This window comes from Neoarius graeffei, chromosome 15, assembly GCF_027579695.1.
Source record: "Neoarius graeffei isolate fNeoGra1 chromosome 15, fNeoGra1.pri, whole genome shotgun sequence".
Classification (NCBI taxonomy): Eukaryota; Metazoa; Chordata; class Actinopteri; order Siluriformes; family Ariidae; genus Neoarius; species Neoarius graeffei.
The window spans coordinates 44589454-44602186 of record NC_083583.1 but is presented as its reverse complement, the minus strand read 5'-3'; the positions used below and the strand labels follow the sequence as shown (position 1 = coordinate 44602186).

The 12733-nt window shown below is 42.9% G+C and overlaps 1 protein-coding gene across 2 annotated transcripts; it reads right to left on the bottom strand.

The window, feature by feature from the left end:
- Positions 1-8975: 8975 nt before the first annotated feature.
- Positions 8976-10998, bottom strand: LOC132898878 (kallikrein-7-like). 2 transcript variants are annotated; one of them, XM_060940544.1, is made up of 5 exons: positions 10919-10998; positions 10458-10614; positions 10228-10360; positions 9533-9796; positions 8976-9442 (listed from the first exon to the last, which is right to left on the bottom strand). In XM_060940544.1, exons 1-5 carry the CDS (start codon positions 10971-10973, stop codon positions 9284-9286), a joined length of 768 nt encoding a protein of 255 aa, XP_060796527.1. In that variant the 5' UTR covers positions 10974-10998; the 3' UTR covers positions 8976-9283. The 2 variants fall into 2 exon arrangements, with proteins under 2 accessions (XP_060796527.1, XP_060796528.1); XM_060940545.1 differs by having other exon boundaries at positions 10464-10614.
- Positions 10999-12733: the final 1735 nt, after the last annotated feature.

Genomic DNA, 12733 nt, shown 5'->3' with positions numbered 1-12733 from the left:
CACCACATTTTTCAGATTTTTATTTGTTTAAAATTTTGAAGACCATTTATCATTTTCATTTCACTTCACAATTATGTGCTACTCTGTGTTGGTCTATCACATAAAATCTCAATAAAAAACTTTTAAGTTCATGGTTGTAAGGTGGAAAAATGTGAAAAAGTTCAAGGGGTATGAATACTTTTCAAGGCACTGTATATTTTCATGAAATGCTTCTTCTTCTTCTACTTCTTCTTTCTTGTGTATTCCTTATCATGCCCATAAAATCACATGTTCAGTCTGATGGGTGCAGTGTCACTCAAAACAAAAGTTTACTTATAAGTAAGTCCTGCTTATGTCAACAGTCTTTCCTGTATAGTTAGAAGTTGCATCAGCCATGCAACTAACCTCTGATTATGGCTTTGGTCTCAGTATGTTCACTCACCAAGCAGTTTATTAGGAACACCACACTAGTAATGGGTTTTATATTATACTATTATTTGCTTTCAGAACAGCCTCAATTAATTATGGCATGGATTACACCAGGGCTTTTCAAAGTGTGGGGCGTGCCTCCCCTAGGGGGCGCCAGAGTTCTTCAGGGGTATGCAATCAATTTTGTACCAAAATGTTCATACAATACTTTTGAAATATCAAACAAAAACGACAAATCAAAATACAAAAAAAAAGTCAATTTTTTTAGACTGGCAAACAAATTATTCGTGTAATCGTGCAAAATATCAGTCTATTACTCTTCAGAAACCTTTTATTTTTGTTCCGCGTCTTTGGCGGACTGTTTGACGAGTGACCGATCCATTGACAGTAAACAAGGATCGAGTGGACTTCAGTGGCGACTATAATATTGAATTAATTCAACAAAGTGTAAGTACGGGACAAATGTGTTGTATGTGTTGCAGTAATACACATTATGCAGGTGTGATTAAAGTTAGCAAGACAGCTATTATATTGGGTAGTGGAGCTAAGTCTAACATTTGACTTGACACGAAACACCTGCATAATGAGTACTACTACAACACATACAACACATTTGTCCCGTACAAATGTGTTGCGGCGGGTGATGCCAATTTTCCTTTTTGAACCTCCAGCCCCAGCTCCGCCTTCTCTGGAACCACCGACACCAGCGCCACAGGGACCTCCTCACTCCAACGTTTTAACAGATCGAGGTGGTATACCTGTAACACCCCACCCCTGTCCATTCGCCTCACCTCATAGTCGACGTCCCCGACTCGCCATGTGACCTCAAAGGGTCCTTGCCACCTGGCGATTAATTTAGAGCTCGACGTGGGCAATAACACGAGTACTTTGTCTCCCGGTGTGAATTCCCTAAGGCGCATGCCCCGTTGTACAGGCAGACTTGGCGTTCTTGAGCCTGCCACAAATTCTCCTGGGTTAGGTGTGTGAGTATGTGGAGTTTTGTGCGCAAGTCAATAACATATTGAATTTCATTTTTGCACAGGGAAGGTCCCTCCTCCCAATTTTCCCGCAGCACATCCAGGATGCCACGTGGCTTACGCCCATATAATAATTAGAACGGGGAGAACCCCGTGGAGGCTTGTGGGACCTCTCGCACTGCGAAAAGCAGGGGTTCGAGCCATTTATCCCAGGTACGTGCATCCTCGCTTATAAATTTTTTAATTATGTTTTTGAGGGTGCGATTAAACTGTTTGACTAAGCCGTCTGTTTGTGGGTGATAAACGCTGGTGCGGATCGGCTTGATTCCCAATAACCCATACAGTTCGCACAGTGTGCATGACATGAACGTAGTGCCTTGATCAGTCAGAATCTCTTTGGGGATTCCGACTCGGGAGATGACGTGGAAGAGCGCTTCCGCAATACTACGTGCAGAGATATTGCGAAGCGGCACTGCTTCCGGATATCGCGTTGCATAGTCCACCAGAACTAAAATAAAGTGATACCCTCGTGTTGACCGATCTAATGGCCTGACAAGATCCATCCCAATTCTTTCGAACGGGATCTCGATTAATGGTAGAGGGCGCAAAGGCGCTTTTGGGATGGCCGCTGGATTGACTAACTGGCATTCGCGGCATGCCGTACACCACCTACGGACATCGCCGTGAATCCCTGGCCAATAGACCCGGGCAATTATTCGGGCTAGTGTCTTATCCTGCCCTAAGTGTCCAGCCATGGGATTAAAGTGAGCCGCCTGGAATACCAATTCCCGGCGGCTCTTTGGGATCAAAAGTTGGGTTATTTGTTCCTTAGTTTGAGTCTCCTGCGTCACTCGGTATAACCTATCCTTAATAATGGAAAAATAGGGGAAGGATGGGGTGGCGTTTGGCTGGAGCGTTTGACCATCGATTACTCTCACTTGGTCAAACGCATGCCGCAGAGACTCATCTCGCGATTGCTCTAACGGAAAATCCGCGAGGGATTCCCCGAGAGAGGGAGGAGGAGCCGGCGGCTCCTCGCTCTGACATGGTGATGACGTAGACGGCTCTGTGACAGCTGCTCCTGCCAAAGTCACTCCAGGACCTCCCCCTGCTAAACTACAGCAGGACCCACTCATCACTACGGTAAGTGCGTCATTAAATCCCGAAATCCCGGCCAATCAGTCCCCAAAATTATAGAGTGGGTGAGGCGAGGATTAACTGCCGCCTGAACTCTAAATTTCTCCCCTCGAAACAGAATGTGGACCAACACCAAAGGGTAGTTGTGAACATCCCCGTGCACGCACAACACCTTCACCAATTGTGCTCTCCCCAATGCCTTGTTTTGCACCAGGCTTTGGTGGATTGAGGTCTGATTACAGCTGGAGTCCACCAAAGCCTGATACGTATCCCCTTGGATACTCACCGGTATGCGATACGCTCCAGCCCGATCGAGGGCGGTTCCTGGCGCGTCGGGGATCCGGACCACCGCGCCCACCTCCATTGCCGAGCACTGATGCTGGAGGTGCCCCAGCTCCCCGCAGCACCAGCACACCGGCCCAGGCTCTCTCTCTGCACAGGGGTTCCGGATATCACTCACCTGAGGGGGTGAAAACACAGACACGGAAGTAGGAAACGGTAGGACATCGTGGGTGCAGCGGGGCGGCTGGGGTGGAGCCGGCCCCCGCCTCCGCAGTGGGGGAATGGGGCGAGGGAGAGAAACAGAAGAGGAGAGAGAGGGAGAGGGGAGTTGAGAAGGGGAGACACGCTGTCCTGCCATTGGAACGGCCGCCATATGGTCCTCCGCCAGCTCAATGGCCTGATCCAGCGACGCCGGGCGATGGCACTGGACCCACTCCGCAGTTCCTTCCGGAAGTCGAGCGACGAACTGCTCCAGCGCCACCAGATCGATGATCTCCTCGGCGTCACGGTTGTCAGCCCTCAGCCACCGGCGGCAGGCGTCCCGGAGTTGCTGGCCAAACGCGAACGGCCGGAGGTCCGCGTAGACCAGCCGGCTGTTGGCGGGGAGCTGTAGCGCGGCCAGCTGCGCCTCGCCCGTGAGCAGGGAGAGGAGGCGCACCGTGCGCTGTTCCACCGGCCAACCCCATGCCTCTGCTGCCTGCTCAAAGAGAGCGAGGAAGGCCTCGGGGTCGTCGTGTGGGCCCATCTTCATTAGGGTGAGGTGGGAAGGGCCCGCGGTGGTGGAGGTGGTGGACCCCGCCGATGCGAGTAGGTGCCGGAATGCCTGGCGATCTTCCTGCTGCGCCAGCACCAGGGCCTCAAACCTTTGCTCCTGTTCTTCCCGGAGGGCGACCAGCGCCTGGTGCTGGCTCTGTTGGGCCATGGCGAGGGCATGGATCAGGTCCTTGAAGGGGGAGGACTCCATGGGGCTGTTCTCTCCTGCGCTCCGCTCCTGGGTTTCAGCACCACTGTAGCAAGTGTTCTCGGTCCGTGGAGCACAGAAGCACGGCAGGCCAGAACTGAGTTCTCAAAAACCCGTTTATTTTAGCTTTTCAGCCTTAACTACACATACACACACGCACGCACACAAGTCTCCAGGTTGGGGAGTAGCTCCCTTCCTCCGCTCTCCCTCTCCTCTTATAGGATGCGGTCACTGGGGAAGACACACAAACACAGGTTAATTCCCGTCAGATGCAGTGATTCCGCCACTTACCTTCCCTGACTCCGCCCTCCATTCACAAACCGACGCTTGACCACGCCCCCGCTGCCACAAAGATGTTTGTAAAAAAAGCACAGATGTTTAAAATGTGTAAAAAAAAGTTTTAAAAAAGCACAGATGTTTAAAATGTGTAAAAAAAAAGATGTTTTAAAAAAGCACAGATGTTTAAAATGTGTAAAAAAGATGTTTTAAAAAGCACAAATGTTTAAAATGTGTAAAAAAGAGGTTTTTAAAAAAGCACAGATGTTTAAAATGTGTAAAAAAAAGATGTTTTCAAAAAGCACAGATGTTTAAAATGTGTAAAACAAGATGTTTTAAAAAAGGACAGATGTTTAAAATGTGTAAAAGAAAAAATAAAAATGTGTACAACAACCATTTTTTTAAATACGAATGGAACATTAAGTACAGCAACAACAAAAATTGTAAGGGGGGGGCGCTGTTGTTTATTTGCTCTCTGAGGGGGGGCTGACTCTCCCACACTTTGAAAACCCCTGGATTACCAATATGTTTTAAACATTCCTTTAAGATTATGATCCGTGCCTCTATTAGACAGCTGAAGATGAAGAAAAACTTTCCTCTCAGCCCAATGATGACCCAAGGCACAAATCCAAGTCAACAAAGGAATCACTCAAAAGAAGTAGATCAACATTTTGGAATGGTTCAGAGTCCAGATGTAAATCCTATCAAAATCATGTGGACAAGTTTGAGGAGGGCTGTGTATAGACCCTTTTCAGTCACGTGACCTTCGTAAATGCGACCACCATTTTGGACATGTAGCAGACTTCGGCTCGAATTGGTTTGAATGCGAGGAAGGCGACAAACGGAGAACATACAAGAAAAAGGAGCGAGATGCAGAAAACACCTTCGCTATCCAGCGACGTAGGGCATTTACAGAGCGAGCAGAGGGAGAAATAACAACAGTAACGACACATTAGCAATGCCGTACAGAAATAATGGTTTATGGCACAGACCCTTTCGGTTCTCGCTCATCTAGCTGCTACAATGACTGCTTAGACTGCAACAATAATACCTAATACACATTTAAGTATCCGTCGTAAAGACGTGAAACTCGTCGAGTGACGAGTGTGTTCATTGATAAGCTAACACAATCTAAAAGTAGACATACCATCACACTGCCCTGGCGCTGTGTACAGTTTACCTTCTATGGTTTGTGCACTCACTATTTGCCATTACTTTCTCCAACCGTTGTTAGAGATTACAGGGAACGGCCTGGATTTAAGAGACAAATACATGTTCCTCTTGTTTTGAACACTTAGCCCATGTTTACATTAGACCATATCAGTGGATCATCAGATTAAAGTTTTTAAAAGCGATTAGTGTGCACACAGCAACACCAATACACGATTCGTCTGCACACAGCAACACCAATACACGGATACGCTCGGCTCCGCAGGCATCCTGCGCTCCAAATCACTCCACCCTGAACAGCGAGTGCCCTCTGGAGGGTGCGCACTCCGGCCCTGTGCAGCTCACACAGCGCGCGAGTGAAGTGCACGAGCCACGATTCGGGACTGAGCCGCTGTGTGTGTGATCCCAGCGCAGATCACTTACCACTCGCAAGTGGAAGGATGGCAAGCCTAAAGACAATCGTTTTTTTTTTTTTGTTACATAGTCAAGAGAGGTGTCGGATCACTGGATCCAGTGTAAATAGCTGCCGGAGCCAATGCCCGAGGTTCCGGAGCGCGCTCTGGCTTGCTCCCCTCAAATTAAGCGCTGTTTGTAGAACACTGCCTCTGATCTGTCCTACAGTCTACCAACAGCAAAGGAACACAACGCTAGCTAATGTCGTTAGCTAATACCTACTACAGAAGAACAAAGAGGTTACAATGGGTTATTTTAGCCTATTTGGTTACACACTCGCCGCCACAGAATGTTAACAGCAATGTACTGGCTAATTTTATTCGTCTTACCTCCAACAAAGTGGTCACTACACAAGCGCTGGTATGCCGAGGGCTGCCAATCTGTTAATGGCCGCTATCCATCTTCTCCGTCGGGATCCGATAAAATGATAACCCTTGCCTTGTTTGTTGATGGTTACTACATCCAGGTGCACAACAATATAGTGGCATGATGGAAGTCTTGCTGAAAATAAACACTTTCTTTGCTGCCGTTCCTCAATGCTGGCTGTGGTAAACTACTGGTAGTACATGTCCAAAATGGCGGCCGCGTTTGTCGTGACGTCACGTGAAAAGGGTCCATAGGCGATCCCCTTGCAACTTGATAGATCTGGAGATTTTTTGCAAGGAAGAGTGGAATAAAATTTCCAAATCAAGATGTGCTAGGTTTGTAGACTCTTACCCCTAAGTCTGACTTCTGTATTACAAGCAAAAATATGTTTTTACAAAGTATTATGAACACTTATTCAACCAGGTTATTATAAAGTTTTCCCCCCTTTCCTCTAAAATATTTCTATTTATTTTAAACTTGAGCTTTGTTGGTTGCTTGATTTGCTGATAGTTTTGTGCATTCACTTGTATGTACAGTGGTGCTTGAAAGTTTGTGAACCCTTTAGAATTTTCTATATTTCTGCATAAATATGACCTAAAACATCATCAGATTTTCACACAAGTCCTCAAAGTAGATAAAGAGAACCCACTTAAACAAATAAGACAAAAATATTATACTTGGTCATTTAGTTATTGAGGAAAATGATCCAATATTACATATCTTTGAGTGGCAAAAGTATGTGAACCTTTGCTTTCAGTATCTGGTGTGACCCCCTTGTGCAGCAATAACTGCAACTAAATGTTTCCGGTAACTGTTGATCAGTCCTGCACACTGGCTTGGAGGAATTTTAGCCCATTCCTCCATACAGAACAGCTTCAACTCTGGGATGTTGGTGGGTTTCCTCACATGAACTACTCACTTCAGGTCCTTCCACAACATTTCGATTGGATTAAGGTCAGGACTTTGATTTGGCCATTCCAAAACATTAACTTTATTCTTCTTTACCCATTCTTTGGTAGAACGACTTGTGTGCTTAGGGTCATTGTCTTGCTGCATGATCCACCTTCTCTTGAGATTCAGTTTATGGAAAGATGTCCTGATATTTTCCTTTATAATTTGCTGGTCTAATTCAGAATTCATTGTTCCATCAATGATGGCAAGCCGTCCTGGCCCACATGCAGCAAAACAGGCCCAAACCATGATACTACCACCACCATGTTTGACAGATGGGATAAGGTTCTTATGCTGGAATGCAGTGTTTTTCTTTCTCCAAACATAATGCTTCTCATTTAAACTAAAAAGTTCTATTTTGGTCTCATCTAACCACAAAACATTTTTCCAATAGCCTTCTGGCTTATCCATGTGATCTTTAGCAACCTGCAGACGAGCAGCAATGTTCTTTTTGGAGAGAAGTGGTTTTCTCCATGCAACCCTGCCATGCACACCATTATTGTTCAGTGTTCTCCTGATGGTGGACTCATGAACATTAACATTAGCCAATGTGAGAGAGGCCTTCAGTTGCTTAGAAGTTACCCTGGAGTCCTTTGTGACCTCACCAACTATTACACGCCTTGCTCTTGGAGTGATCTTTGTTGGTCGACCACTCCTGGGGAGGGTAACAATGGTCTTGAATTTCCTCCATTTGTACACAATCTGTCTGACTGTGGATTGGTGGAGTCCAAACTCTTTAGAGATGGTTTTGTAACCTTTTCCAGCCTGATGAGCATCAACAACGCTTTTTCTGAGGTCCTCAGAAATCTCCTTTGTTCATGCCATGATACACTTCCACAAACATGTGTTGTGAAGATCAGACTTTGATAAATCACTGTTCTTTAAATAAAACAGGGAGCCCACTCACACCTGATTGTCATCCCATTGATTGAAAACACCTGACTTTAATTTCACCTTCAAATTAACTGCTAATCCTAGAGGTTCACATACTTTTGCCACTCACAGATATGTAATATTGGATCATTTTCCTCAATAAATAAATGACCAAGTATAATATTTTTGTCTCATTTGTTTAACTGGGTTCTCTTTATCTACTTTTAGGACTTGTGTGAAAATCTGATGATGTTTTAGGTCATATTTATGCAGAAATATAGAATATTCTAAAGGGTTCGCAGACTTTCAAGCACCACTGTACTTATGGAACATTTGCAGTGCTGTAAGTACAAATGGCAAATTTCACACATTTAAATTTTGTCTCAAACCCCCACCCAAAAAAAAACTGTTTGCTAAGCTGATAGCAATACAAGATACCATGCCATACCAACTGTTCTGCCTATATACAAAAGTGAGAATAAAGTATATTAAGTAATTTCCTTTCACCCTACTCCTGAAAGCCGTTTAAAGGATGTGGTGTAACTTTAGTGCGATTTTTGATAAACAGCTCTCCTGTTCAGTTTCATCATGCTGTTAGCTCATTAAAACAGCACCGCGTCCTTCCCTTTCTAAAAAAAATATGTACCCTATGAGTACATGTGGCTACTGCTTATAAATAAAATTGTTTTCTGATCCCATGTCCATACAGTAAATATAGCATATATATTTACTCTATGAGGCAGTAGCTACAAAAAATGAAGCGTAATCCAAAAATGAACAATTTAAAAATCACAGAAGTAAAATATACCAAGTGTCTGTACTTTATATTATTCTACTCTTACCTCTTACAGTTTTCGAAACTGAAACCTCTTAACTGAGGCTGACATACACACGCTGTCACCATGACCCAAACTCTTATTTCCTGGAAAAGGCCCGGCGCTTGAGCTCAGTGGTCTCAATACTCATTTCAACAACTTCCTGTAACAACTCAGAGATGTGTCACATCTACATCACACATGGGACCACTGGCTGAAGAAGGCGAGGAAAGGGGGACAACCTGGAGTATATTTTAAAATAGGAATGCACTTTCCCTCAGTAATAAGCATAAACATGTCTGAAAGTGATTTCTTTAGTCTTTTCCATTTATTTCGAATGGTGAGCTAAATTGTATACACTCACTGGTCATTTTAATAGGAACAACTATATGCGCATGCACAGTGCGTGACTGTTACACTCATTCTTACATTCTTACAACACGATGGCATAGTGGCTACAGCCTCTATATGAGGCAGTAGCCATACAAAATTGAGCTTTTTACAGAAAGCTTTAAAAAAAGAAGAAGCATCAGACATTACTTGTAACAGTAATTAGAGAATACAAATTTTATACAATCACTTGACGTAAAAAAAAAAACAAGTACAAAAACATCTTAACTATCTCCCTTTATCACTTTCATAATCCAGTCTGTGTATGCTGAAATCTCAGTATAGACATTAGGCACATTTGGATAGTCACAGTTCTTTTTATGATTGAAGGACACGATGCCCACTGCAACACCACGGCACACCAGAGGCCCACCAGAATCACCCTGTCAAAACAGGACAAATGGCACAATCATTTTGTTTTAGCTTTCTCATTGCTCAAGAAAAATATGAAGCAAACATATGTGTTATTGTACCTTGCATGCTCCGCTTTTGGTTTTGTAGCCTCCTGCACACATGATGTCAGCTGGGAGTTTCACGTCCACTTTATTCCACTGCTTCTTACATTCTGTGATATTTATGGTTGAAACATCAGCCACCAGCAGGTCATTCACCACTTTCTGGGTTTCACTTCGTCCCCATCCTGCAACCTGGCACTTGGTTTTGGGCTTGACTGGTTTCTTCTTGCTTGGGATTTTGATGGTCTTCACAGCTTTACTCAGTTTGACTTTGTCTGAAAGCTTGTTTTTGACCAGAATTCACATTATATGTAAATCTTAAAATATAACAGGGCTTGTGATATAATGATGGTTATATAGATTCAACCAAGTTGGTGGAGGTTATGTTTTCACCTCCGTTTGTTTGTTTATTCCCAATGTAACTCAAAACGTAGTGAACTCCTGAGTGCCCTTAAAGTAATGAATATATGGCACTCTAAGTGAATATAGTCTAAACTAGAAGGGCACTTGGTCGCATGCATTCCTCTGTCAAGCCACATATTTGGATTTGCATCAAAATTGAATAAATTGTTCGTTGGCCTATGGCCCGCCTTTCCTCAAAATTTCATCAAAATCCATTCACTACTTTTTGAGTTACATTGGAAACAAACAAACAAATGGAGAGGAAAACATAACCTCCAAAAAAATTGGTGGAAGTAATGATTAATCCTTACCTTCAGAAGCATGATGTCAAACCCCAAACTGACGTTCTTAAATGATGGGTGTTTATACTTTGTTTCCACATATTTTCTCAGATTATCCCTGTTCGGATCGATGTTCTGCGTCCCAAGGACCACACTGAGTTGACTGTTTTTTTAAGAATGCGCCAGATATCATATTATGTTGAAATAAATTAATCCACACACTTCTGATTATTAAGAAACATGCAACATGAGTAGCTTACTCGCACGATTCGTCACAGTGGGCAGCAGTGAGCACGTAGCTGGGGTTTATGAGGAATCCTCCACATATGTGCTTGTTGTTCAACTGCACAGATACCATGTACATCAGGGTGTTCTTCTTGGCTTTCTTGCCATTGATGATTTCCTCTCCATATGCGGCTGGAAAAAAGTTATTAGTCTAATAAGATGCATTTTGACTCGATTTTCTCGTATTCACACACACACACACACACACACACACACACACACACACACACACACACACACACACACACACAAAAGAAGAGCAGTAGATTAAGAAAGTGGACATTAAATCATATTTTGTGCATTTTAAGTATAAGAATATATAAGGTACACAACATACTAAGAGCTCAGTATATTAAAAACATAATGTCTAGTTACATTAGTATGCACTAAGAACCTGTACAGTATTCTTCATTAATACTGAGAAATGAAGGCTTACCATTAAAAGTGAGGATGCTGAAAGCTGCAGCAAGCAGCATGTGCAACACCTTCATCTTGCCACTCACATGCAGAGTCAAAAAGGCACACCTCTTATTTAAAGACTCACTACATGACCTTAGTATTGTGGTTTTCTTAATTTGGGCAAATGCAGCCCACTTTGCTTAGAGTGAAGTGCTGTTAAATCCTGGAAATGTGACTTGGTGAATGTGAACTGTCACTTAAATTAATAATAAACATTTTGCCTGAAAACATTATTTAATCATTGAAAGTTTGCAATATTTATAATTAGCTAGAATTTGACTTACTGACAAGCCAATTATGCAAGCAACTGGAATCAATGCTAGTGTAATCCGACATTAGCCAGAAAAAAACAACAACAACCTTATCTTAATGTTACAACCCCTATTCCAAAAAAGTTGGGACACAGTGTAAAGCATGAATAAAAGCAGAATATAATATTTGCAAATTATGCAAACCCTGTATTTCATTAAAAATAGTACAAAGACAACATATCAAATGTTGAAACTGAGAAATGTTACTGTTTTTTGAAAAATATATGCTCATTTTGAATTTGATGTCAGCAACACATATCAGAAAAGTTGGGACAGGGGCAACAAAAGACTGAAAAAGTTGTGTAATGCTAAAAAAAACCCTAACTTGGTTAATTGGCAACAGGTCAGTAACATGATTGGATATAAAAAGAGCATCTCAGAGAGGCGGAGTCTCTCAGAAGTAAAGATGGGGAGGAGTTCAACGCTCTGTGAAAGTGGGCAAACAGTGCAACAATTTAAGAATAATGTTCCTCAATGTAAAATTACAAATAATTTGGGGATCATATCATGTATGGTACATAATATTAGAAGGTTCAGAGAATCTGGAGAAATCTCTGTATGCAAGAGACAAGGCTGAAAACTGACAGTGGATGCCTGGGATCTTCAGGCCCTCAGGCAACACTGCATTAAAAGCAGACACATGTCTGTAGTGGAAATCACTCTGTGGTCTCAGGAACACTTCAGACAACCATCGTCTATGAAAAAAAAACATATATAAACAATATCCAGAAATGCCGCCACCTTCTCTGGGCCCGAGCTCTTTTACGATGGACTGAGGCGAAATGGAAAATTGTCCCGAGGTCTGACAAATCAAAAGTAGAAATTCTTTTTGTAAATCATGGACACCACATCCTCCAGGCTAAAGAGGAGAGGGATCATCTGACTTGTTATCAGTGCACAGTTCAAAAGCCAGTATCTGTGATGGTATGAGGGTGCATTAGTGCACATGACATGGGCAGCTTGTACATCTGGGAAGGCATCGTTAATGCTGAATGATATATACATGTTTCAGAGCAATATGCTGCCATCCAAATAAAATCTTTTTCAGGGAAGGCCTTCCTTCTTTCCACAAGACAATGCCAAACCGCTTTCTGCACATGTTAAAATTGTATGGCTTTGTAGTAAAAGTCCGGGCACTAAACTGTCTTATTATTATTATTATTATTATTATTATTATTATTAGTGTATGTCATTGTACACTAATTACCTTTATGTGAGTGCATTGCATGAAAAGAAATTGAGTGCACTATGTGAACTGTGCTGAGGATGAGCGTTCATGCAGTGCTGAAAAGAGCAAATAGCAAATTTCACACAGGCAGAATGTGGCTGTTTAGTCAGCCAATAGTGCAATACCAATAGTGCAAGTGCAACAAGATACCAGATCATATCATTTGTTCTGTTTATGCACCAGTGTAAGAGTCTCTGTGTCATGAAGTAATTGCTTTTGCCTACTCATTAAAGTTATTTAAATGGTGTGTGCT